At 44.0% G+C, this 26,893-nt stretch overlaps 2 protein-coding genes across 4 annotated transcripts; both read left to right on the forward strand.

The window, feature by feature from the left end:
* The first annotated feature begins 508 nt into the window (after window positions 1-508).
* HTATSF1 (HIV-1 Tat specific factor 1) lies at window positions 509-13,701 on the forward strand. Its single transcript, XM_062627385.1, has 9 exons — window positions 509-840; window positions 4,294-4,498; window positions 4,805-4,852; window positions 5,711-5,865; window positions 6,735-6,898; window positions 7,792-7,891; window positions 8,435-8,524; window positions 9,040-9,177; window positions 9,552-13,701. The coding sequence occupies exons 1-9, from the start codon at window positions 667-669 to the stop codon at window positions 9,834-9,836; spliced, it is 1,359 nt and encodes a 452-aa protein (XP_062483369.1). The 5' UTR covers window positions 509-666; the 3' UTR covers window positions 9,837-13,701.
* A 1,972-nt stretch (window positions 13,702-15,673) lies between these two features.
* On the forward strand, window positions 15,674-24,162 carry VGLL1 (vestigial like family member 1). Of its 3 annotated transcripts, XM_062627387.1 has the most exons (7): window positions 15,674-15,886; window positions 16,235-16,352; window positions 18,544-18,600; window positions 19,713-19,942; window positions 20,513-20,938; window positions 23,187-23,246; window positions 23,934-24,162. In XM_062627387.1, the coding sequence occupies exons 4-7, from the start codon at window positions 19,732-19,734 to the stop codon at window positions 23,972-23,974; spliced, it is 738 nt and encodes a 245-aa protein (XP_062483371.1). In that variant the 5' UTR covers window positions 15,674-15,886; window positions 16,235-16,352; window positions 18,544-18,600; window positions 19,713-19,731; the 3' UTR covers window positions 23,975-24,162. The 3 variants fall into 3 exon arrangements, with proteins under 3 accessions (XP_062483371.1, XP_062483370.1, XP_062483372.1); XM_062627386.1 differs by lacking the exon at window positions 15,674-15,886 and having other exon boundaries at window positions 15,893-16,352; XM_062627388.1 differs by lacking the exon at window positions 15,674-15,886 and having other exon boundaries at window positions 15,893-16,352; window positions 20,516-20,938.
* Window positions 24,163-26,893: the final 2,731 nt, after the last annotated feature.

A 26,893-nucleotide genomic window follows, 5' to 3' on the forward strand; every position in this document is an offset into this window, starting at 1 on the left:
AGAGCAGCTTGCTCCAAGTCCCCGTGTCCAACCTGGCCTTGAACACTGCCAGGGATGGGGCAGCCACAGCTTCCCTGGGCGGCGTTAGCGGTGTCCAAGGCACAACAGGATAAAGCACCGCTGCCTCTTATCGTACCGCACAGGGCCCACGGCTCCCTGCCCACAGCAGGCCGGGAACAGACTTTAAGCTCAGAACTTCAAAGCCAGCCGCCCTTATACCTTGGCCGTGCCTGTGGTGCAATAGAGCGCCAGGGCCAGGGCCTCTATTGCGGCCCTCCCCGGTGCCCCCGTCCGCCATCGCAGCGAGCCCGAGCCCCAGCCCGCCCAGCCGTGGGAAGGCAAACTCCACCCCTCAGCCCGGCAACAACCTCTCTCTCGCCCTCCCTCCTTCCCATTGGCTACGCGCTTCACACCTGACCAGCCAGCCCGCAGCTCACTGGCTGCGGCGTGGATGGAGGCGGGAGCAAAGGGAAAACCTCCACCGGTGATTGGGGGGGGGCGTCGCTTCCGCTGCTGAGTGCGGCGGGGCTCCGGTGCGGTCCGCGGCCGCGGGGAACCGCCGCTGCCCGGCCCCGCCGCTCACAGGGGCGGGGCGAGCGGGCGCCCAAGGCGGCGGTGCGGGTGCCGCGGCCCGGTGCGGGTGCATCCCCCGCCAAACGGGTCAGGATGAGCGGTGAGGACGGGAACGAGGAGTTCTACCGGCAGCTGCAGCTCCAGCAGCAGTACGACGCCAAGCCCGAGCCCGGCGGGGAAGGCGAGTCCGACCCTTTCACCTACGTCGATCCGGCCGATGGAGCTGCCTACGAGTGGGACCGGGAGAAGAAGGCCTGGTTCCCCAAGGTGGGTGCGGGCGGGCCCGCTGTGAGGCGCGGCCTCCTCGCCGGGCCGCGGGGCCTTCGCTCCCTCCTGCACGCCGGCCTCTCCCCGTGGCGTGCCCAGGATTCCCCGCGGAGGGGCGGGAGTGAGGCCCGGTTGGTGCGGGGCCTCCACCACGGAGCTGTCTCGCTTGTGTGGCTCAGCTAAATGTGTCTGTTGCTATATCTGTAGTGCTGAAAGTCTGGTTTTTATAGGCAAAACCCACAGCAGCGCTGCCTCCATCTGTAACCTTACCGGCTGATCGCTGCTCTCGCGTTGTGAGGAGCTGTAGGTTGGCTTTTCTCCTTTGTTGTGGATCTGCGGAACTTACCGTCCTGGCATGAAGTCACAGTTAGATCTATGGGCCTCCGGTTCTGTCTTGGATATGTTTGCGTTTCTTTATTGCAGGAGCAGCGGAGGTCATAGAATCATAGACTCACAGAATGGTTTGCGTTGGAAAGGACCTCAACATCATCTAGTTCCAACCTCTGATCGTTGTCTTTCTGTGGGCATGAACTGGCCTGTTCTAAATGAAAATGGAGCAGTGTATTCCTCTTTTATTATTACCTGAAAACAATGCGTGTGTAAAGAGGTCTCCTTCCCTCTCCTTAGAGCTTGAAAAATGAGTTGTTCAGAACGGTTAATGTTCAAAGGGACCTTAAAGATGTAGTTCCAGATTTAGTTTAAAGGCCTTCCACAGAATGGAAACATCTTACAGTTTTTCATCTTGTTTTTGTTATCAAATACTTTGAGTATAATAAATGAACTTACTGTAACAGCCTGGTTCTTCAAGGTGCGAGGGAACATAGGTGTAATGTGTTGAGCCAAGCTGCTGATCCATGAGTGACATGGTAGAGTTGTTACGAATACCAGTGAACAAGGGCAGTTACTTAATTTAGAAGTATTAAGACATTTTATAGCATATACTTGATCAACGTAATGCACCAGTTCTTATTTGTGCCTCTGAATTCATTGTAGTTCAGGGAATGAGTGAGGGTGAAGCCTTTAGTGCCAGGTTTACATGTGTGTAAACCTAGTAAGGTGTCCATGTAGCAGTAAAAACGTGGAAAATACAGACTCACCAAGTGGAGTAGTGGGGAACCGAGTATCCCTGGCTCCATATGGAGGACTGTATCTAGTGAGCACAGTAACTTCTTGTAATGTTGGAATGGTTTGGGTTGGAAGGGGACTTAAAGATCATCTGGTTCCACCTTCCCTGTGCCTTCCCCTCTTTTTCACCTCTTTTTTATCTCTTCCTTTCAGGCCTTTCCTACCTCAAATTTATCTCTTGGAGAGGAGATAACATTAAGGGCTGGACAGGTTATGTAGGAGCAGCAAAGTTGATTAGTAAATATGTATGGTAGAAGTTGGTGAGGACTGATTGTGAAGCGCTGTGTGTCAGAGATCTAGCCACCAGTTAGATGTACTCTCTGAGGTTACTTCATTTTGCTGATGATTATATGACAGAATGTTGTATCAAAATAGACTTAAGAGACTGCAGGAGCTAAAAGCTGAAATCCTGGCTCTGCTTCCTGAGCAGTAACAAAATCACTTGCCTCTGTTCTCTGATAAAAGATTATAATAGTCTGACTAGTCTAAATAAGCATCATCTCCAGACTGGTATTGAACTGCTGCTCTGCTTTGGGAATAGAGCTGAACTTCTGCTAAAGCTGATTTCAAAGCAGTGCAAGAAGTTAATGCCATTAACTGTTAACAATCCTCAGCAAAGACTGGAGACAGTCAAATATTCACTAAAAGTGATGGCAACTTCATGCATTATTGATGAGTTTTCTTTCAGTGGTGCTATATTGATGGATACCGACTTCTTCTAATCCTTCACAGATACAGCACAAAATCACATGTTGAATTCATCTGTCTTCCTTCAGCACTTACTATGACAAAACACACTGGCTGTTGTCTGGAAGCGCAGGGTATCTGTGCTTCATTTGGTTAATCTATTCCTTTCCATTTCAGTGTGACCAGTAGTAAATTACATGCCAGCATGGCCCTCAGTATTGTATTTCTTTTCCTATAAGCTTAATTGCCCCAAACTGTGCAGCTGTGGAGATAGAACTGATCTCTCTCTCTGATGTTCACCACCAGAAGTGGATAGAAGCCCCAAGTAAGAAATTCTGTTCACCAGAAACTTTAAAAGCTTCTTAAATCTCTTGATTTCATCAATTGGGAAGCTAAGGCTTTGCTAATATTGCTGGTGTCAAGTGTAATGAACCTGGTTAGAGCACATGAGCCTTCTTTTCCTCACTAAAGGTGGTTGCATTCTTTTTCTCTTGACATTATGTCATGTCTGTAAGAGGAACCACTTACATTCCTGATTGAGGTGTGTTGCAAGTCTTGTTTCCTGTAGGAATTATTGCATAGTAAACTTACGAGGGGCTATGTGGTATCTTGTGTTCTTCGTGGCAGGCCTGTTACTATCAACTCTGTGTTTTTGATTTGTCAGAATAAAAGCTTGGAGTTGAAACATCGAGCATCAAATCATTATGGCAGATATGAGCTTGCATCGTTATCGTTGGCACCTACTTCTGTCTGCCACTACTTAAATTCCTACATCTGTGCCACTCTTAAAATAGCTCTGTGACAGTTTTGTTCCCTGTTGATACAGATGAAGCAAGTGCAGCACAGGTCAGAATCAGGTACCATTTTCAAAGGTTAAGGCTCAGCTTTGGGAATAAATCATTTCAGTTTGGGTAACTTCAGAAAACACTTCACAGCACAGTGATCTAGCAAAAGCAGCTATGATGTATTATCTCTTTCCATGTTACTGCTAATGGTTAGTATTATAATCTACCTGGCTGGAAATACTGGGTATAATTTACGGGGTGGTTTTAGTTTTGGTCTCTACAAGGTAGACATTTGCTAATGTTGTGTTATATCCAAATACAGTCTCTAGAAAGGAGCAAGAGAATTCTTTGTGAGAAGGATACAGAGTGTAGACCCTTACAAACAGTGTTCAGATATGTCTGGAAGTGCAATATTTATTGCCTATCAACACAAACATATGTCATCTCCAAGAATGTTTCTATGAAAAGGCAGATGCCTACAAGTCATTCATCATGTGTGGAGAAGTTGTTGGCTCACTGTCAGTGTCACTTTATCTCTTCCACATGGCCTGGAGTGCTTGGTTTCTGTCCTTCAGGTAAATTCATTTCACCCAAGCAGAACACTTTGCTTAAAAACAGGCAGAACTTGTGAAGTGTTTACTTAAAAACTTCATGTGCTCTATGGAATCAGTATGTCAGTGTAGTTCAGGTAATGCCTGAGCTGGATCTTGTGGCTTTACAAAGGTGATTTCAAGTACTGTTACTCTCTGTGCTGACAGATTAAAACCTGACCATCCTCTACCTACCATTAAACCACTTAAAACCTGAATTTGTAGTTCTTCAAAAATTTGGATTCACTTTCCTCATTTGTTTTCAGATAACAGAAGATTTCCTAGCAACGTATCATGCCAACTACGGCTTCAATGCAGAGGATACAGACAGCTCAGCTGCTTCTGGCACAGCAACTGAAAGTAAGCAACCAGTAAGCTCTAAGACATCAGGAACACAACCATCAGCAAATGAGAAAGGACCACAGCAAACAGATCCAAAGCAAAAAGCAGAAAAACGGAAGCTTGAGCCAGGTAAGTGACAAAGGATTTCCCTCTGTGTAGGCTTCAACCTGTATAGTCCGAACTGGAAACTGTTTGGTGTTACCATGTGCAGCAAAGATACGGGTTGTTCTGAAAGTTTCCAGAATGGCTTTAAAATTGTGTGGTACTTCATAGGTATCCTCCTGAGACTGTACACATGGTGGAATAAAAGGCAATTTAAAGCATGTTCAGAGCTTTTTCTATGAGAAGCAAAAAAATCAGATGGGATGGGAATATTAATGTGTGCTCCGGTGTTTAATAGATTAGCATAACTGAATTAAAACTCTTTGTTTTTAGGATGGTTTCATGTTGAAGAAGATAGAAACACGAATGTTTATGTGACTGGTAAGAGTGTTTCTTTATATATTTGAGCTAAAGATGGTAAAAGGTTCGTATATATCTCACTGACTTCTAATACGATCTGGTCAGTCTGCCACTTGCAAGCTAATTAACCTTCTGTTTCTGAATGTGTAATGTCTTTGTGACCTTTAAATTGCAGATGGGGAAGTTAATATAAGGGACATACTCTATGCTTTTATCTTTTAAATGTGATATTCTGGGAGCTATTATTATTCTGAGAGATATTAGCGTCAGGCAAGACATTAATTTCTTTAAAGTAAGCTACCACCAAGAAAAAAATTCCTGTGAGTACCTAAGGAATAGGATAATGAGAATAAGTTTATAATAAGGTAGTGCACTGATGTATGCATCATTGAATATTTTAATACCTAAAGGGTGTACAAGAAGGCTGGAGAGGGGCTTATGGCAAGAGTCTGTAGGGACAGGCCAAGGGGAATGGCTTTAACCTGCCCGAGGGGAGACTGAGATGAGCTCTTAGGCAGAAGCTCTTCCCTGTGGGGGTGCTGAGGCGCTGGCACAGGGTGCCCAGAGAAGCTGTGGCTGCCCCATCCCTGGTGTTCTTCAAGGCTGGGTTGGACACAGGGGCTTGGAGCAAGCTGCTCTAGTGGAAGGTGTCCCTGCCCATGGCAGGGGTTGGAGCTGGAGGAGCTTTAAGGGTATGAAGTAATGTTTAAAAGGTAGTACCAAAAATACATGTCCCAAGGGCAGTGGTTTCTTATGGTGTATGTAAAACTTTGTCCTTGAGATCTTTCATTTAAAGAAATACTGTGGGGTTTTCCTTCTGATGAGGTTTTGCAAAGTAATAGAACGTACTGAAGCCTTCTGTTTGAATTGATGTTGCAGGTTTACCTCCAGACATCACAAAAGATGAATTTATACAAGTCATGTCAAAATGTGGCATCATTATGCGAGATCCTCAGACAGAAGAACACAAAATCAAACTCTACAAAGATAAGGAAGGAAATCTTAAAGGAGATGGTCTGTGTTGCTATCTAAAGGTCAGTGGTGCACTGCCATGTGGTTTTCCTTCCCATTGAAGATACTTATGACCACTGTTTTAGCATTATACTCTAAAGATTCTTTATCAGAAGTACATCTTAAAATTTAGGGGTCTGTTTTACAGGTTTATTCCAGAAATGCCACTTACCTGCTTGTGCTCTTCATTTGTTTCCTCTTAATCCATCCCCACCCTACCCCTGGAGATGTCCATAATACTTGCTGAACATGTCTCTGCATGTTCCTGTCTTGTCTGCATACTGTAGTCCTATGTTTACAGCTGAGTAAATATTGATTGAGAACTGGTTAGATTCAGAATTGTTATTGCATTCTTTATTAACCTGTAAAAGTTCAGGCTGCAGGACTACTTCCTTCGTGTGTTTTACTGGTGAATAATTTGGGAAGTCGTTGCTTGCAAGTGCAATGTGCTTTAATGCTGCAGAAAGCACCAGGCAGTGTTAAAGCAGCTGCATTGTAATCTGTGCTATTTCTGTACTTTTAGTAGTTGGGGCTGTTCAGTGCACAGGTATAAAGAGTCTCTTATTCTAAAGGACTTCATCAGCTTGCTTGACCATTGCAGATTAATTTCTATGACATACTTAAATGAAATGTATGCGGTTGCTTTTGGGAGCATTAATCTGCTTGTCCTGAAGCCAGGACAGTGCTATTATAGTGGTGAAGAAATACTGGGTTTTGATAAAACAACCATTGCCAACTAGCTGCCTGTCAAGAGACTTGGAAGTGATGTGGCATTATGGTTTACTGTGAAAGGAAATTGATCCTTAGCACAATAATCTGAATTAAATGTTATTGGAATAATTTGCTTGTGCCCCGTGCTCTAAAGCTTGTGCTCTGTTTTATCTTCAAATAGAGAGAATCAGTTCAACTTGCATTGAGACTTCTGGATGAGGCAGAAATTAGAGGCTATAAATTGCATGTGGAAGTTGCAAAGTTTCAACTGAAGGGGGAGTATGATGCAAGCAAAAAGAAGAAGAAATGTAAAGACTACAAGAAGAAGTTGTCTCAACAGCAGAAGTTTGTATCCCTTATTTCAGTAAAATATTGCTTGAATTCTAAGGCTGTTAGTAAAGAGCTGCTTTCTTTGGAATGCAATGCTGAGAGTTATGCAGAAAGTGAAGTCTCACCTGACAGCAAAATAGCCTAAAAAGCACCCATTTGAAGGGGAGGAACTCCTAAATTAGATGTTGACATAATGATTGACACATTAACATCATATGTAGGGAACCAAGGTCCTTGCAGATCTAGAAGAAAGCATTACAACTCCAGGGAGGTAAAAGTTGTTGGGTTTTTAGCTTGGTGTGTGAGAGTGTGCAAGTCTTGACATGGTATCTAGGCTTTGATGAGGTAAAAACCCTCTGTCCACATATTGTCTCTACCATGCTTTACTACTTGCAAAGAGCAAGAGATGCCGGCTTCCATAGGGTCAAATACTAAAATATATGTTTATGTATATTTAGGTTACATATAAGGCAGAAGCTCTTCCTTGTGAGGGTGCTGAGGCGCTGGCACAGGGTGCCCAGAGAAGCTGTGGCTGCCCCATCCCTGGCAGTGTTCAAGGGCAGGTTGGACACAGGGGCTTGGAGCAAGCTGCTCTAGTGGAAGGGGTCCCTGCCCGTGGCAGGGGTTGGAGCTGGAGGAGCTTTGAGGTGGTTGCCAACACAAACCAGTCTGGGATTCTATGAATGATTTATGTATATTTCCTCTGTGAACGTATAAGTACATTAAAACCTCAAGTGGTAAAACCAAATGCTTACTGCTTTCTTTAGAAGAATAATTTAACCCTCTGTGTCAAAATACATGTTTCAGTTGCTGTATTTCGAGAAATTAATGATTCTTTTTCAACAAATACTTGTAGAAACTGAAGAGAGCCGCAACAATATCTTCTTACTGTTGCTTCATTTCATTAGACAGCTGGATTGGAGGCCAGAGAAGAAAGATGGTGCAACTCGGATGCGACATGAACGCATCGTTATTATCAGGAATATGTTCCACCCAAAGGACTTTGAGGTAGGAAAGTGCAGTTTGCTATTGTATGTTGTGCTGTTATAGTTAATGTATATTCTGTATATACATTATATATATCTATATATATTATATATTTGTGTATATTATATATATTGTATGTTTTCTGCTATAAGAAATACAGCAGTTCTCATCTAAGCAGAGGAGAGCAAAATTAACCTTAGTTTGGGCAGGGTTTTTCCTGTGCCAGGCATCTGCTTAACATTCATTCACCTATTTCCAAAAAGCAAGCAAAAACAAGTTGGTATGACCCCTTTTTCACTGTGTGTGTAGTGACAATACTCTTTGGGATGGAAAGAGGAGTAACCAGTATGTTAGAATGCAGAAACTGGCACAAAATAACCTTATTAACAAGCAGCATGTATTAAATTCACATGAGGGCTGGCTGCCAACTCCCAAGTGGCTTTGAAAAAGCAGCATAACAGGACTTCATTTATGAACTTTTAATAGATGGGAGATGTCTTCCATTGGTGATTGAGCAAAACCAAAGTGCTTCTGTTGAATTCAAGCTGTGTGATTGCATTGCAGGAGGATCCCTTAGTGCTAAATGAGATCAGAGAAGATCTGCGGACAGAGTGTGAAAAGTTTGGTCAAGTGAAGAAGGTTCTCATTTTTGATGTAGGTATTTTTGTACATGTTGTGTTGGCACAATGTCTAAATGTGCAAAGCATTTAAGATTCTTTAAATATGAGTTTTAATTCATTAACCATTAATTCAATTTAATTCATTAACCATTTAATTGGTTTGTGTCTTTATTTCATGGCAACTTGACCTAATCTTTCAGTATTTTAAAATTAGCTGGTTTGGAAATGAATTCCTATTCTATTTCACCCAATGTGAAGGCAAACTTTAACTCTTCCCAGTAACTTGGAGGCATGTCACAAGACTGAAAGTTTATAATCCCATTTATTTGTAGCTAAAATAGCTGAAACACTGGTTGTTTTCTGTGTTTAAAAAGTCTGTTCTGCCTGCAAATAGAACAAGATGCGTAAACCTGCAAATTGGTTTTTTACAAACACTATTCTGTATGATTAGGATGGAGCTGTATCCAAGTTGATTTTGCTACACAGTGTAAAAGATGTTGAATAAATTCACTACTTAACCTGTTAAATCAAAGTTGTCTCTCCTTACAGCGACACCCTGATGGCGTGGCCTCTGTGTCCTTCAAAGAACCTACAGAAGCTGATCTGTGCAAGCTGACTCTAAATGGGAGGTGGTTTGGTGGCCGTCAGCTCAGTGCTGAAACATGGGATGGTGTAACGGATTATCAGGTAGCCTTTCATGGTCCTATTTTATCCAATACTTCTTCCAAACTGCACACCTTTTTAATTTGAGAAGTGCTCGGTGTTCTCAACTCCATACTCTTCCCCTGCCCTGGCTTGTTTCTCCTTTACTGCTAGTGTGTCTCCAAATATTCATCCTTATTCAGTTTAGCAACGATGTAAAGGACCTGTTTGATGCTAAAAATGATGTGTTGGAGATGTCAGCTTAGAGAATCAGCCAGTGGATGTACAGATCATTAGTTCACAGTCAGCGGGGCTTGAGATACCACTGCAGTATAAATGTGTGTATAACTTTATCTGTGTAAATATTCATTGTTACAGGTATGACTTAGTAATGATGTATGTAAACCTATCTTTAATAGGTGGAGGAGACTGCAAGAGAAAGGGAAGAAAGGCTCAAAGTGTGGGGATCATTCCTAGAGGATCCTGATGCAAAGGAGCAGCAAACAGCATCTGATTCAGATTCTGCAACAAGTAGTGTTAAACTGCCTGAAGGCAGGCAACCTTCAAATGTTAATGACACATCTAAGGAGGATGTAAATGCTGAAGCCCAGAAGAGGGAGAATAATGGTGAGGGCATTAATGAAGATGGAGCTCCATCTACAGACAGCAGTCTTGCAGGCAGTGATGATGAAGCAGATACATAACATCTTCAATGCTTTCTGAAAGCATGGGTTTTAGGGTGATGTTCAAGTTTATCCCTTTCTTCAGAGTGACTGCAGACAATATTCGTATGAATATATGCATATTAGAATGTCATCAACTGTGTGCTTTGAAGTTTTCATTAAAAGCAGTATTTATCAGGTTCTAAAAGTTTGTATTAATTGGCTGTTCAGGTAAAGTAACTCAAGTTGCCAAGAATGCAGTAAAACTCATCAGGCTTCTTTTGTTCTAACTATGCTTGTCAGTGTTTCATGATGTAGGTGTAGAATATGTTCCAACTCTTAAATTTATGTAACTATATGTAACTGAAGTAATGCAAAGCTATTACAAGATTTGTGGATTATACTGCTAATTTTCCTGTACTCCTTGGAACTCAGTATCTTACCCTTAACTTCTTTTCCAGAGTACTCTGGATCGTTTGGTGGAACAGATGCTGTGATACAGTACAGGGTGAATGAATTGGATATGCCTTAAGTAGCAAATGATAAGAGTAGTACCAAACTTAAAGGAAGTGGAAGACAATGTTGCCATAGCCAACATAAGGCAAACTGAGTGAAGATAGGTTATTAAATCACAGCATTCAGGAAATAATGTTTTATTTCCCCTGTTTTGATTTTCAGTTGATGCTTAGATCTTCTGTTGAGGCTGGAATTAGTCTAGGAGACTAGAAATGCACGAGCACACGCGTTCTAGGCCATAATGCAGTCAGACTGATCTTAAACTCTCATGGTCTATACGCAGTAGGTATGCAAAGTAGGCTTTTGATTGATGTCTTGACTTTGTTTAGTTTTTGCTTTAACATTAGGGTAAAAGCTTTCGTTGAACGTTGTTAGAATGGCGAGTGTGAGCTCTCGCTGATGTTTTGCTTTGGCTTTTCAGAGTGGGAATGGTCTCCCATATTTCATAAAACTTAAAGGCTTTTGGCAACTTGAACTACAGTTTGTTGTGCAAAAGTTAGAATACTTGAAAATATGCTTTCAAATACTATCATTTTCTATGGAAAAAGCAAATGTTAGCCCTCTTAGAAATATTCCCAAAAGCAGGACTTAGGAACCATTCTAATTTTAGATATCTTAGTAAGAATAACTTGGGGGGAGTCATTTTGGGCCTAGTCATTCTTAATTTTAAAATCCCATTACTTTGATACCTAAGGGTAGAAGAAGATGGATTTAGGCACCAAACAATTAAAACGTTGGTGCTAAATTCCTAGCACGTTCTTTACATGGATGGTGACAAGTGTGCATTTGTAAGGAGGATATTGTAAGGGTTTTTTAATTCTCATTGGGTTAATATGAATGAAAGAATGAATATGAATATGCAAGACCGCATAGATGCTGATTCTTGTCTTTCCACCCTCAAGTATTCAGAGTATTCTGTAAATTGGTGTGTTCAAACTTTGTGCTCAGATTCCCATCTATATTCTATCCCAGAAGTCTGTATGATATTTGAAGTTTGTTTTGTTCTCTTGGGTTTGGGGTTTGGTTTTGGTTTTCTCTTGTTTTAATATGTAATCAAAACATATGGGTCCCTATGGCAACCAGAGCACCTAAGTTAACACTTGCCACTGAGGTTATTAATTACATCTTTTCATGATGAAATACCTGGTCTTACAACAGAGATGATATTTGAATTCAGGATTTAAAAGCCTGGAGGCTCATTATAAGCTGGTATGATGAATTTCCAGCGCTGGGTTTTGTTATACAGAAGATCTGTAACTGTTGCCAGCTAAGAAGGTCCATTGTCTCATCTTTACAAGTGTGAATTACAGCAAAGCAGGTATTTTGAGCAATTCAGGGCATCTGAAGCCCTGCCTGGTTTGTATTGCTCCCAGTGGCATATTCACATTACGTCTCTGGGTTGTGTTGCTTCTGCCTTAGTTATTTTTATTGCTAATAAGCCCCACAGACCTTTGAGGGCTGGAAGTTTCTACATATGAAGAGTGTGATGTAGTGTGATGGGTATTGCTTTCAGTGCTCCTTTTTTTGCTTTCCAGCTTCTAGACTCCAGGCTTTAGATCTGTTACTCTTGTGTTTTGTTATGGGGTTTTTTGGGAGCCCAGTCATATAACACCCTACACAGTTAAATCACATGTTTTACAGTGGAATTGCAACAGCTAGAGAGAAACTTACTGACAAATGTATAAAATTGTACAGTCCTATGAAGCCTTATCATGGTATCAGGCAAATAAAGTTAGTGGTTAGTGTTTGAAACAAGACTTTGGATAATAAAGAACCATTCTATGTGCAGTAACCTTCCTCTCTCCAATTGATGTACAAATATGATCGGCTTCCTTCAAAAGTCCAACGTGGTGGTAGTGTTTTCACCTTGTCCTCTAAACCTCCAGCTGAAGTAGAGCACCCACACAGACCAAGACCAAATGCTTTCCTATTACCTAGGATATGTAGGAGAATAAAAGCTCTTCCCATGCAGATACATTGTTCTGAAGTGTGGTATTACACTCAAACAGGTATTTTCCTTTTGTCTACCTCTGTTATTCCCCAGTAAAATGTAAAAATCTATTTTTCTAAACTATTCATTGAGTTCTTGAGGCATTTATAAGTCTATGGAGAGGTTAATGCAGCTGGGACTTTCTTTTCAGCACATACATTGAGACCAAATTCTTTTGATGTTGCCCTGTTTTTTAAATGGTGCCGAGTTTTATAAATCTGAACCTGAATTAAACATTTTCACTAAATACTATTTTAAAGTATGATTATGGGAACCTTGTAGTATAGAACAGTGATGGTTAATACCAAACTGTAACAAACCTGAAGCTGAACAAGCGGAGTTGCTTTTTAAACTTACATTTTTCTGACTGAGCAGCAGCAGAAATGCATTGGGAAGAAGTGAAAATCCCAATGCAATTTTCCCTATGTGTATTCCTTAATTAAAAGTGCTTTCTAATGACTTGCCTTGCTCACGAGAAAGGACAAAATCAATCCTTTTGCTTAGTTTCTCCTTTTCCTTAGGCTCCATTCCAGTGTTCCAGTGTACTGCGTGTTCCTTCATCCCAAGGATGATGGTGAGAGCTTCATTTCAAGGCAAGCTGTCTCCTTCTCTCTGTATCCTGCTAACAGTAACTAGCAGCACCTTGGCCCAACTGGGGTTGCTCAGTTTTGAACTACAGAAATGGCTGTTTCTACTAATTCACACAGTATAACAAAATGGGATGCGAAGCCACCTCAGTATAACAACAGGGAAAGTATTAACTGATGTTTCAGCATAATTCACTGTAGATAATTACTTCCTTCACCATGCCATACAAAATCAGTTGCTTAGCTTCAACATACAGTAGTAGTTTGCTTTCCAGTGCTGTTTAGTGGTTTGCGGGTGAGGGAACTGTACAGTTACAAGTAGGAGACGAGCATTGAGAAGAGCATGGCCAAGGTAGACAGCTGGAAGCGAGAGGGCACATAAGTTGTAGCGGGTTCTCGAATGTTCGTATCCAGCTGTAAAGAGAGAATTAGTTTCATTTTGCATCAAAATGTTTTTATCTGTTTCTCCTGCTGACTTTTGGAATTGCTGCTTTTTTTTTTTTAATTGAATTTCAGTCCCTTGTACAACTTCCATTTTGTATAAGGATTGCAATTCACTTAAAATCCTTAGGATGATAAATGCAGTGCATTTTAGCTAGGACATGTCCTCACATTATTCAGTTAAGGCTAACCTCTATTTACAACTCCAGATCCTTAGCTTGAGTCGCTTGAGGAAACTTAAAGGTATTGGATGCTCCATAGAAACCCATACTTGCCTTTAAATTTTCCAGGAAAATGAATATTCAAGCCCTGAGTTCTTGCCCTGTGTAACCTAAGTGAATTCTAAATAAATCCCACCATATCTAGAGATGTCCTTTGGATTTTAAAGTCTTTTTCTTTCTGAACGTGAAGAAACATACTGCAATATGAGATGTGAATTCTGGACGTTGTTGACTTGTGTTGATTGGACTTGTGTGTATTTTAGTGCTCATTATACAAGGCTTGAAGTCTTTCTGTCGGGAGACTCTGGAAGTTCTGTATTTATAGGATTACAAACTCTTTTGCAGCAAATCGGGTTGGTTTTTTTGCTCATTCTGTAACATGGAAGCCTTTTGTTAGATTAAACTTGACAAGAAGTTGACTTGGAATTTTTCTGACAGGTTTTTTTTTCTTTCCATAAATGCCTCATTTTCATTTATCCTTTAGAAAAAACAACATTTAATAGTCCTTGAGTAATATTGGCCTGTGAGAGCATCTGAGAATCCCTGCATTCGTCTTCAATTTTGTTTCTTAAAGGGGTTGTGTTTTATACTACCTTTTTAATAAACAAACTCGTGAACAAAACAAGTCTGTTCTGATGAGTTTGGAGATCATGTATTTGCCTTTTCTCCCTCTCTCAAAGGTACCATCGCAGTTGGTGAACAACGACTTCAGTTTATTAAAGTCTGTGTGTTAACACGCCAGAGCTTCCCAACTGGAGGCCAGTACATGTGTTGCTGAAACTGTAAGTGCTCATGATAGCAGTATCTGAAGGGGACCTGCAAGGATGCTGCAGAGGGATTCTTCATCAGTGACTACAGTGACAGGACAAGGGGTGATGGGTTCAAACTGGAACAGGGGAAGGTCAGGTTAGATATAATGAAGTTCTTTACTGTGAGGATGCTGAGGTGCTGGCGCAGGGTGCCCCGAGAAGTGGTAAATGCTCCGTCCCTGGCAGTGTTCAAGGCCAGGTTGGACAGAGCCTTGGGTAACCTGGTCTAGTGTGAGGTGTCCCTGCCCATGGCAGGGGGTTGGAACTGGATGATTTTTAAGGTCCTTTCCAACCCAAACCAGTCTGGGATTCTATGATGGGACATGGTATTTGTTCCCTCTGTATGGCTTTTTTTCTTCAGTCTGGATTGGTGTGTGGATGGACCCTGAATGAAGACAAAAGGAGCAGAAGGACCATCTGCAGACACCGTAGTTACAGGTGGTATTGTGGAATTTGGGTGGGTTTTGTTAAGAACAAGCCGAATTTCCAGTTTTGTTCTCAGGAACTTGGATTTTAATGTATTTTCCCCCTCTCAAGGCTGCACACAGAGTGCTTACAAAGCTCTGGAAATCAGTTGGTTTAGCTCCTGTATTACAAAGGAACGGGGCTGATAATCCTGGTTTTGCCCAGTAGTTCTTTGAGGTGTTCACCTACAAGCCATCCAACACACTGGTGCCTTAACTTGTGTGAGACAGATTCATGCAAGGAGTGAATGATCAAGGTGTTGAGGGCACTGTCTCACAGTGGAACTGGGCTTACGCAAAGAGTGTGTCAATAAAAGCATCATCCCAGGATATCTTCCAGCCTTGCGGTTGAGTTGCTCTGGGAGATGGCAGAGGGTGGATTTGTGTGTGCTTAGGCAGAGGGAATAGGGTTGTGCTCTGCTTTCTGGGTGAGTAAACAAACTTAAGCTACTGCATGAAAGACATCAATGTATAAATGTCTCCACCAGTTTGGTGACTCGCAATCCCTGGTTTATTTTTCCATCTGAGACTGGCAAATTTGGCCCTGATTCAGCATTTCCCAGACCTAAGTGGTCTGACAAAAAGCCTGGAGAGGGGCTTTGGGCAAGGGCCTGCAGGGACAGGCCAAGGGGAATGGCTTTAACCTGCCCGAGGGGAGACTGAGATGAGCTCTTAGGCAGAAGCTCTTCCCTGTGAGGGTGCTGAGGCGCTGGCACAGGGTGCCCAGAGAAGCTGTGGCTGCCCCATCCCTGGCAGTGTTCAAGGGCAGGTTGGACACAGGGGCTTGGAGCAAGCTGCTCTAGTGGAAGGGGTCCCTGCCCGTGGCAGGGGTTGGAGCTGGATGAGCTTTGAGGTCCCTTTTAACACAAACCACTCCATGACTTTATGAATGGTTGCGATTGGGTTACTTTGTTAAACTGCAGAAAATCCCCACACTCTCAATTTCTTGCTACAGCCCTTGCAGAACAAGAAGGATGGTTTTATTTTCTGACGATTTCTTAAGTCATTTAAGCAGATCCAGCAAAGAAGAGAATGAGGATTGGTTATCCAGGGATGGAGACAAGGTGATCTTTTCCTTCTTGTGGACATTTGTAGTTAATATACTGTAACCCGGCACAGGCAAGTCCTTTATGATCCCAGCCAAGGTTGGTTCTCTGCCATAACTTACCATCCTAGTGTAAACTCTTCTGAAGTCCAGACACTGTCTTTATTGTGTACACATTGTCATGAAAAACAACCCCTGCTTACAGTCCTGTTTTCCTCATTCCTGAAACCTCCTAACCCGGTTGACTCGTCGGAGTGCATTTCATGCATTCTTAGCAGATGGGCTGAAGGAAACGCCTAGTTCACTCGCAGCTAGAGGCTAGAAAGCATGTAAGGAGTTCATGAACGCTGCTTGTCTCCTCTTGCAGTCACTGCAGAGTGCACTCAGCCTGCCGGGGGAAGGATCCCAAACTGCTGGGCACAGCATGAGCATCCCAAATCTGGAAAACCCCACTGGTGTGACGCCGCTGCTGACAGCGAGCTAAGGTAGGAGAATCCAGTGATCATTTCAGCTTGTGTTCACTGACTTTCTCAAATGATACTTGAGGAAAGCGAATGTCTGTTTGTTAAATGATTGCTCAATACTTTGGAAGTGGAACGTTTCTGTGTTTTATTTATGCCCATCCCTGGCAGTGGTCAAGGCCAGGCTGGACACAGGGGCTTGGAACAAGCTGCTCTAGTGGAAGGTGTCCCTGCCCGTGGCAGGGGTTGGAGCTGGAGGAGCTTTAAGGTTCTTTCAACCCAAACCAGTCTGTGGTTCTGTAATTCAGTTTTAAAGCTCTTCTGAGCTGTGTGAAATGAGGAGCTGAGTTCCCTGTCTGATGCTGCAGTGATGGGAAATTACTATTGCTAGCAAGGCTGAGGAACTCCCAACTCGCACACATGGAACAGCTGCTACACAGCAATAAACAGCACTACAGCAGCTTACAGTTAATGCCACAAGCAAGTTAAGCATGTTAATAAAGTACAAAGACCAAATAGCTGCCTTGCACTGAGTGAGGAGCAGGGAAAATAGACCTCTGGGCCACAGCTAATGCTTCCTAAAGTTTATATTGCTGTGGAGCAGTGGAGCAGCATAGGAAGAGCTGGGTTGTTCCTTGCTGTTGAGGTGGCCTCATGTACTGTTTCTTAGGCTGTATGGTCCCTGATGACTTTGCCAAGCTTTTATTGCTTGGGTTAGAATTTACAATGGCAAGTGCTGGCCTCCAGTTGAGCAACCAGAGAGTTTTCTAACCTAAACAGTGGCTTGCTTTCTAAAACAAGACTGGAAAAGAGTTTCTCTTCCTGTGCTTGACGTTCTTCCAGTTGTGTTTGGCTGGGCTGTGCTAGTTCCTGCTCCCCTCGTGGGCCTTGGGATGGTGCCTGAAGGAGGAAGGGTTTCTGGTTGAAGCTTTCTCTGATTGGTAAAGCTTTGTCAGTTCTAAAGCTCTGAAAGATTGTCTTCTGAATCAGACACCTGTTAGAGCATCCCTTTGCATTTCTAACTGGTGACAAACCTGCGTGCATCCCATCCCCACTACTGTGTCTAAGTGGACCGGAGGCTGGAGCTGAGAAAGGATGCAAGAAGGGTAAAGCAATAGAAATCCTAAAATGAGGACTGAGGAACTACTGAGTTCATCAGAAACTGGTGGTTAATAACAGCGGATTAGTGCTACTTGAGGAAGGGTCCATGAAGGGGGGATAGGTAACAAGCAAAACTAGACCTAGAAGCAAGTGATAAACATGAGCAAGAGGTTTGTAGATGAAGGCTTAAGCATAAAAAGGGGCATAGATTATGCTGGATGATCTCAATCCTCGTATTTCTGAATGTCTGAGTACTTGGCTTTGCAGCCTGAACAACCTTTTCGTGCATAAGAAATGCTAAGAGACCATTTGGAGGCAGCCTTTGCAATACTTTGGAGTACCCTTTGAGGCAGGGATGAGCACAAGTTTATTGGGAAGTTTGGGATTGTGGGGGGGGGTATGATTAGAAATCAGATGAAGGTATGGGAATAGGTTAAGCACTGCTGCATATTGCAGGATTGGATGGAAACACAACTCCAATGACTCATCAGTTTTTATATGATACAGCTGGGTATTGACCAAAGGTTTCCCAGTTCTCTGAAGCATAACAGCCTCCTCGCTACCAAGGTAAAGCAGTTATGCTGTGTGGTGTGATGAGCTGACAGCAAGACTGGAAAATGGCATGGAAGCAGCAGGCACTCCTCCCTGCATTCACAGCCTGAGCACTGCTACACATGATCTTGATTACAGCAGGATGCCTGAGCTCTGGCTGTAGAGCTCACTCCCCTACAGCCAGAAACTGCAGAGATGCATATAAACCATGCTTGTCCAGGGCAGGCAGTGATGCTCCTTATCCTGCTCTCACCCTATGTGGCAGCAGAGATTTCATAAGGAGGACAAAAAGGAGTCTTAGGCTGGCTTCCTGCAAACTATTTTAGAGTCATTCTTGCCTTAAATCCATAAGCCCTTGTTGAGCTACAGGGTATGTTTCAGCAGTCTTGGTGTGTGGTTTAGCAGTCTTGCTACCAAAGTTTTAAGCAACTGACAGGCCCTACGTGTTCCTCAGGTTGTTTCAAACACACAAGAGGTTTTGCTTGGTTTGTTTGGGTTTTTTTTTTACTTGAATTTGCTATAATTTGAATTTCCAATCATAATTTCTGCATTCTTCTAATAGGTGAAGCAACTACTGTCAGACATCTTGCTGTGGAAGTCCGTGCTGACAGTGCTCAAGGTACTTTGAACTTTACCTTGTCTGAATAAAATACTCATTAGAGATTACTATTTAAAGCGCTAATGGGTATTTAATGTTTCATTTCACTCTGTCAGTATGGTTTTTGAACAATGCAGAGACAAGAGTTGGGCAAAGCAATCCTCCCAGGGAGGGATCCCAGAGGAAGGAATTCTCCTGGTGGGGGAATCTTCATCAGGGACTGCAGTGATAGGACAAGGGGTGATGGGTCCAAACTGAAACGGGAAGTTCAGGTTAGATATAAGGCAGAAGCTCTTCCATGTGAGGATGCTGAGGCGCTGGCACAGGGTGCCCAGAGAAGCTGTGGCTGCCCCATCCCTGGCAGTGTTCAAGGGCAGGTTGGATACAGGGGCTTGGAGCAAGCTGCTCTAGTGTGAGGTGTCCCTGCCCATGGCAGGGGGTTGGAACTGGATGATTTTAAGGTCCTTTCCAACCCAAACCATTCTGTGATGCTATAGGTTCACCCTGAACATCCAGGACCAATGCAACCTCTGAATTATTCGTCTGAGTGCTTCAGTTCTTTCAGCACATTTCTATCCTCAGGGCATATTTGCACAGTGCTAGGGCTATAAAGGCAGGGTGAGAAATGACAGCATTTCATTCCTCAATGGAGCCAATGCTATGGCACTGACAGGTAACTCAAACAAGGGTGGGATCCATCAGGCTCTTTGCATCTCTGAGCCATTCACTGCTTTCAAGATGCAGTATCCTTTACTAAGGTTGCATATTGTATGGTTATATCAAACTTGGATCTCTCCACCAAAAGATCCTGTATTGAACAAGTTAAAGACTCACCGGACTCGTTTTGATTGGGGAAAATGCAATCCCATCACAATTCTGTGAAATTTAGTACATTTTTATTGAAAGGTTTCTCCTTGCATTTTATACTGCAAGTATTCTATCTGAGAAGTGTATAATAAGGAGATCAGTGAAGAAAAGGTGTGTGGAATAAGCAGAAACCCAGATAAAGAATCTCATCTTACTAGTAACAGTTGGTCTGGCCCTACCAGTTTCAAGAGGGAGACGGGCTCACCGCTGATGGTGCACTTTAAGGTGAACAGGATGTCTTTGACTGCTCTGGTTTTCTTTGGCAGGGGCTGGTGGTTATTGAAAATGGAAGAAACAAGGAAGCTCTCTCCAAAGCCGTGTAAAAGCAAAGAACCCGTGAAAACAGAATGGGGTGCTCAGAGCGTTGTGTTTACCTATTTCCAAGGGGATATTAACAGCGTGGTGGACGAACACTTTTCCAGGGCTCTAAGCAATGTCAAGAACCCCCAAGACCTGAGCACGAAGCACAAGGATGAGAGTGTTGTCCTGAAGAACGGTGAGCTGCTTTCTATGCCTGAGTGTGGCTTTAGGCAGGGGGGAATTGGCTTTCACTGAGAGTTTAGGACGTAGTGTGCTTACAGTTGGGGCCATGTGCAAACAGAAAGCAAGAAAAGCTTGCAAAGCCCTGGATTATAAAGCTGGGACTTCCTGAGTAAATCCCTGTGTATTCTGGGGTGCTTCCCAGGCTGTTCGTGGGCCCATCGGCAGGACTGGGTCCTCATTTTCCAGCCTAGTGTCTCCATCACTGTCAGATGCACTAAGTGCATGATGACTTTAAATAAACAGATTATGGCAACAAATAATCTTGCAATAGTTAAAAAGCTGCCTATGCCCATGGCCTGTAAGAGAACACATCAAATAGTTATTTGAAAGTACTGGTGGTGGTTTAGTCTGCTTTTAGCATGAGTTTGTGGTTGAATTTGAAGACAAGCAGCACTATGGAGAATATATATTTATGTGAAATGAATATGCAGTTTGGTAGTGTTCCTTTAGAAGGCCGTTGGAATTTGCCTTGGGAGAAAAGTAAGAATTGCTGAGACTTCAGATGCTTTCTTTCTCTTTTAAGTAGATAGCGCGTCGCCCCATCAGTGGAATTTCTCTGCACATTGTTCCAAAGCATATCCATCATCTTCTGCACCAAGCGTGTCCAATTCAGGTCTGAGTTTTGCTGCTGCTGCTGGTCTGGCAGGCCAGTACCAGCCACCAGCTCTGCGGAGTCATCCAGCCCAACCTGCAGACTTATGGCCTTTCCCTTCGATTGGGACTCCCAGTCTCCCCAGTTCCGTGTATCATCATCATGCCTTGCCTGACCTGCATGTGGGAGATGAACCCGTCTCTGACAGGAAATACGGTTCTCTTCTTGGTCTTCTGCAACAGGAAAAGTGCCTAACATCCATGCAGGAATGTCCCATGAAGCAACACTCAAGTTCTGCTTGTATGACTGGACCTGCTAGGTTACAAAATATAAGCCAAAGTTCAGCTCCTGGGGGAGGTAAGGAAATACTATCACTGTGTTCTTTGATGGCATCTTATGGAAGGAGACAAAAGAATACAGGCTGTTGTTCCTCAGGTTCTCAAACTGGAGTCACCTTCAGCCCAGCTCATAGCAATGTTTTGCAATAGATAGGCCAGGATGTGTCCTGTGGTACTTGGGATGGATGAGCTCCGTAGTGTGGCTTCATCAGAAACTATGCATTGCCCACTTGCACAATATCCTCCCTCCTGGCTTACATTAGGGAGCTATTTTAAGTGAATATAAACATTATTCACAGTGCTATGAGGATCAGGGAGGGGTGGCCAGGTAAGAGCCTTGAGCAGCCTACTTTACTGTGTACGGTTTGTAGCTGGGAGGATTTGGATGGTGGAGAGGGGCTCTTCATCAGGGACTGTAGTGATAGGACAAGGGGTGATGGGTTCAAACTGAAACAGGGGAAGTTCAGGTTAGATATAAGGAAGAAGCTCTTCCCTGTGGGGATGCTGAGGCACAGGGTGCCCAGAGAAGCTGTGGCTGCCCCATCCCTGGCAGTGTTCAAGGGCAGGTTGGACACAGGGGCTTGGAGCAAGCTGCTCTAGTGGAAGGTGTCCCTGCCTGTGGCAGGGGTTGGAGCTGGAGGAGCTTTGAGGTCCCTTCCAACACAAACCATTCTGTGATTCTATGACTGGGATAAAGGGGCTTCCTGGTTGGCCTTGCCATGTTTCCCAGTTAATTGCTGCCTGCCGTGAAGCACTGCTGCCCTGCTGGCAAAGGCACTGCTTGCCCGCTGCAGTAGATCTCCCTGGGCTAACACAACGCACACAGAAGTGATGATTGTTCCCTATTTATTACCAACAGCGAGCAGGAACCCCAATCCCAGGTACTGCCAGCACACAGAAGGAAGATGGCTGGTGCCTGAAGTCCATTTCCTGGGATCTTACATCCCTACAGGCTGCTCTGACGGGTAAAATTGCTCCGCTGTGAGTAATATCTGCCTTTGAGAAGCACTTTGGGATCAAGCTTCCTGTTAGGGTAGGCCTGCCTCGCTATTCCTGGGCGTTACCCACACACATAGCTTGGCACGGGCTTTCAAGAAAAAGGGTTGTGAAACTGTTTGGGGAGTCTGCTGGAAAAACACAGCGTGTGCTACCCGGTGCTTCTGCATGGAGGGGAGCAAGCAACCCCAAGTCTTAGTGTCTGAACAGCAACCAGCTGTGAAATACCTGCTGCTTGCCCTGTTTCTAATCTGCATCAGCAGGGATTTGGCAGAGCATGGGCTAAAAGCTGTTGTTTCTACCTGCAGGCAGGCTTACCCACAGGTCCTCTTCTGAGGCTACACCAAAGCTCTGGCATTACAAGGACCCCAGCTATAGGTGTTTTGCTCACCCGTTCATCTGAAGTGTCTAATGTCTGTCTGGAATACACATTTGCTGCTCGTGGTACATGGGTTTAACTGAGGCTGGGTGTATGTGTTGCATAGGCTTTTTGCAGCTGGTAAATGACAGTCCAATTACTTTAAAGAGACTGTTTGGATGTCTAGGGTCTAATTTAAGAACAGGGTTAGGTGCCCTCTTCCCCCAAGGGGGCAATGTGAGCCTATTAAGGCTTGGGAGCCCAAGGAACAAACTCTCCTCCAAAGAAGGACATGTTTCATGAAGCCAGTGTTGGGATCAGAAAGGGAAGCAATGCTAACAGGGGACTCTATTCATGGAAAAGGAAATGAAACAGCTTGATGTTCCCCAGCCATCGTAGAACCATGGAATGGTTTGGGTTGGAAAGGACCTTAAGATCATCCAGTTCCACCTCCTACCATGGGAGGGATGCCTCACACTCATCAGTTAAAGCCTTTTCCTTCAGGATGCTTCCAGGGCCTTTCTGACCAGTGAAGGAGCCTCTCAGTACTCCATGTGTAACAGCACGCATGTGCTTATCCAGCATCCCCAAAGGAACAGATAGGAAACAGCTGGCCCGTGTTCACAGGCAGGCTTTGGCAAGCCCCTGGGATCTGTGCATTTGTCAGGCTGTGGGAGTCCCTGTTTCTTGGCTCTCTCTGTTCAACGCACTTCTCCTTGCGCTGTGTCATGTATAAGAACAGCTGATATTTATATATATGGCAGTGTGGATTGCTGTGCCAGCCAGCACAGGGTTCCCCAGCACCTGCGCTATAGGCTGGGCTGCAAAAGCACAAGGTTGCGTTAGGAACTGCTGTCTGCTGCTAGCCCTGTGCTGCATCGCTGCTCATCTCCAGTGTTTTCTGTCTTTTAAGAGAGGAAAGCAAGCTCTTACCAAGGCTCAGAGAATCCCAGCGGAAGCCACGCCACCGCAGGTGAGTACTGGAGCCAGCAGCACTGCAACAAATCGATGCTCACCTATGAAGGATACCTTGCTTATGCATGAAGAATTAAAGGTGCTTCCTTGCTTGCTTCCAGGCTCTATTTCCAAACCTTGTTTTCCCCCAGGTAGACAAACCACCTCCTATAACTATGTTGACAGTGAAAAGGGAAAGCATTCTGTTAAATAAGATACATGATTTCTAACCCCACCTGCTGTTGTTCTTGTGGTTCTACCATCAATATTCCTCTTCACAATGCCTGTTTTACACCAGCTGTCCCAGTTTCAGATCCCAGAAAGACAGGACACCCCTTGCAGTGTATCTCAAGCACCCAGTTTCAGGCTGAGGTCCCTGTTGGACCTGTGTGCTCCCATTACTGCAGCTTTCACCAGCAAACCCACCACCCTGCTGGGAGAGCTGGTCAAAGAAATGACTTCCAAAGTGTTCAGACTTCCGTGTATTTCTCTGTTCAGACCGTGTGTCCTGGACAAACTGAACACAGTTACACCCTGGTGTTGGTTCTTTGCTGTGCAATATCCAGGGGGTACTTGGGAGGGCTCATCCTGGTTGTTCTCCTAAGGGCCACCTTGCATCAGACCCAAAGATGCGATTTTGTTTGCACCAGCTCTGCAGAGATTGCAAGCCTGTGTTTGACCGCCCTGATCCTGCTGTGTCTTTCAGGCATTCAGATCCATGACAGAAGAAGAGATTTGTACTTTTAGCCACTGGAGGGTTCTCCTTCATTCTGAACGAGGAAGTTCTTGCTGTGAACTCTTACTATTTGCAACTGTGAACCAAGAAGGGAACTGCAGCTATTCCGTGCTCTCTCTGTTGGAAGGATACACATGCTATTTACTAGTTGAGGAGTGAAGAATCAACCTTTTCTATACAGTAAATAATTTCTAATAGCTGTGGGATTAAACCTGACTTTGTTGTGAAGAAATATTGTCTACTGAAGGCTTTTCATGTAGCCCTCCTGAAAAGACTCTTAGCATTTCTTAATCCATGTATTCACTTACCATCTCTTGATAAGAATCACAATTCTTATCAGTGCAGTTTCTAAGTGGTAAGTGCAGGGATGCAGTTTGAATTTGCATATGCAGATGAACATGACATATATATATATATATGAATATGCAGATGAATTTGGCATAAATTCAGTGCTACAGGTTCTCAGCTTGATTTGATACCTCCATATCGTTTTAAATAGTCTTAGGTCAGGGGCAAGAGACTTCCAGACAACCACAGGTCATGCTTATGGTTTGGAAGTACACTGATTTGTAACCATACTTGCAATTCATACGGGCATTCTTCAGAAACTATATAATGTGCATATGCCCAAAGGCTCTGTTTTGCCTTCTTATAATGTATCCTCTAGAAAACAGTGATTTAACACTAAATCTGGGAGGAAATTTGGATCCTTATTAGGTGCAATTAGAATACCCTTGAGCAAAAGCTGGAGGGGGGAATGTTCTATTTTCCCAACCTCTCTGCAGGCTTAAGAGCTTCTGACCAAGCAAAAATCAATTCCTCCATGGTAGCTGCATCCCACAGACCTCAGAGGGGCTGAATGTGGGTTCCATGCAGTGGCATCCACGAACCGTGCATTGATCCTGCACGTTCAGATCCCCTCCTTGTTTCACCACTCGCCCTTGGCAACTACATCTGCTGAAGCTGCTGGGAGTCAAACGTCCTGTGACTGGTGTTCAGGTCTGTGTATGTTCAGGTATGCACTGAAGAGAGACTGCTCAGCCTTTGTTGTGAATCCTAAGGATAAAGATTTGGGTTTCAATTTTTCTTCTCCATTAGCTAGACATTAATAGACGCATGACAGACATAGACATTAAAGGAGCATGATAAACTTATCCTGCCAGTTCTATGCAGTTGCGTAAGGAAATTTGACCTTTGAGATCTTAGGCTTGTGATCTGGGAGGACAAATCTACCTGGTAGAAGTGTTTGTGGCAGTTTACACCAGATACATGCTGCTGCTGGTCTGCATCAGTTATAGCACCTTGCATAAGTTTATAAATCACTGGAACGCAATAACTTTTGGTGCTGTTGGTACTGATTTAAAAGAAAGGATTGCTTAAATCCCAGTTTGTATCTTGTAAGTGCATACATGAGCCAGAGCCACCTGAGGCCACGTGTGAAGGGGGCTATTTTAACCAAAACCAAGACCAGGTAGACTATCATCATGTCTCCCTATGGGTGAGCACCAGCAAGTCACTTGTTTGTAATAGTTCCATAAAATTGCCATTCTTCTCTTTTAAGTTTAGGAATATCTCTCCAAACAGTTTTCTTTTGTCAGCCCAAATCACTTCATCCCTTGATTTTTAAGGCTACGTGGTAATATAATGGGAGGAAACAAAGCTTTCCAAGCTGTACTCTGTGTATCTGTTTTATCAGTGTGTGTTGTAATTCCAGTGAAGTTATTGCTTCCAACCAGTGAAATATTATTTTGTCTCCCTCTGCCATTTCTCTTCATGGAAAATGTTTAAATCATTTCTCTCTAAGGTCTGAAAAGCCATATAACACTACCTAAAACTCCCTGATCTCTTCATCAGGGGCTGTAGTGATAGGACACAGGGTAATGGGTTCAAACTGAAACGGGAAGTTCAGGTTGTTCCCTGGCAGTGTTCAAGGCAAGGTTGGATGGGGCTTGGAGCAACCTGCTCTAGTGGAAGGTGTTGGGGTTGGAACTGGATGAGCTTTAAGGTCCTTTACAACCCAAACCAGTCTGGGATTTGGTGATTTAAATGTCCTTAAAATGTAGTGCTTTTTGGAACAGTTTGGTCCTGTGCGTGTCACCGCTGGGGACACTGAAGGTGACAGAGCCAGTGTTCGTGGTGAATCAACCAGGTGGAATTGTACAGTACAGGGTGGGAAACCCCTTGTTTTTAAATGCAAGGACACAAACCATCAGTGACTCTACCTTGACATGGCAATGCTTTGAGCCATTGCTGCAGGGTTTGGCAATGCCACGTCCTCACCATCCAGCTGGGCAGCAAGTGCCCGTGCAGCCCCCAAAGGCTGGTGTCCTGTCCTGGTCCCCATCATCATCAGCTCCATGAGCTCTGCTCCAGGCCGGACACCGGGTGCTTGCTGATAGAAGAATGAGGACCTTGGGGACAGAGGCTTTGCTGCTCCAGCATTTTATCTTACACCACTGCAGCAACACGCACCGGAGCGTAGCTGGGTTTGTAGGCATCCGACTCTTCCGCAATAAACAGGGTTGGCAATTTCCCTTTAACAATGTAGTGTGAATAGAGGTTTGGATGTTTCACAGCAGTTCCTTACAGCAGTAAGCCTTTCAATATGCCTGTATATAATATATATGTAAAATACAGATTCCTCTCCCATGTTGTTTGCCCGGAGTGGAGCATTTCTTTTTGCCCTCAGGCCAGCGCTGCGTTCCCGATGCTGCCGCACTGCCGTCACGCTCCCGGTGTCTTCATTCCCATTCAGTTCCTGTGCTCCTCTGCTCAGAGGGACTTGGCAGGCAGCACGCTGCACTCAGCAGCTGCCAGCTGGTCCTTCCCACGCTGATTTTCAGTGCCTGCTCGGAATGCAGCAGTCGTGGTGGTGACGGGAGGAGAAGGGATGCGGGATGTACCCACTGGAGCAGCATCTGACTCCCCAG

This window comes from Pezoporus occidentalis, unplaced genomic scaffold, assembly GCF_034315485.1.
Source record: "Pezoporus occidentalis ecotype Australia unplaced genomic scaffold, CSIRO_AGI_Poc_V1 ctg30, whole genome shotgun sequence".
NCBI classification, from domain to species: Eukaryota; Metazoa; Chordata; class Aves; order Psittaciformes; family Psittacidae; genus Pezoporus; species Pezoporus occidentalis.

Excerpts from the sequence above, each read along its gene's own strand:
- HTATSF1 (XM_062627385.1), top strand. The coding sequence starts at position 667 with ATGAGCGGTGAGGACGGGAACGAGGAGTTCTACCGGCAGCTGCAGCTC. Across the intron at positions 5,866-6,734 it reads GTCTGTGTTGCTATCTAAAG|AGAGAATCAGTTCAACTTGC; the intron begins GTCAGTGGTGCA and ends ATCTTCAAATAG. Across the intron at positions 9,178-9,551 it reads ATGGTGTAACGGATTATCAG|GTGGAGGAGACTGCAAGAGA; the intron begins GTAGCCTTTCAT and ends TATCTTTAATAG.
- VGLL1 (XM_062627387.1), top strand. The coding sequence starts at position 19,732 with ATGGAAGAAACAAGGAAGCTCTCTCCAAAGCCGTGTAAAAGCAAAGAA. Across the intron at positions 19,943-20,512 it reads GAGTGTTGTCCTGAAGAACG|TAGATAGCGCGTCGCCCCAT; the intron begins GTGAGCTGCTTT and ends TTCTCTTTTAAG. Across the intron at positions 23,247-23,933 it reads CGGAAGCCACGCCACCGCAG|GCATTCAGATCCATGACAGA; the intron begins GTGAGTACTGGA and ends TGTGTCTTTCAG.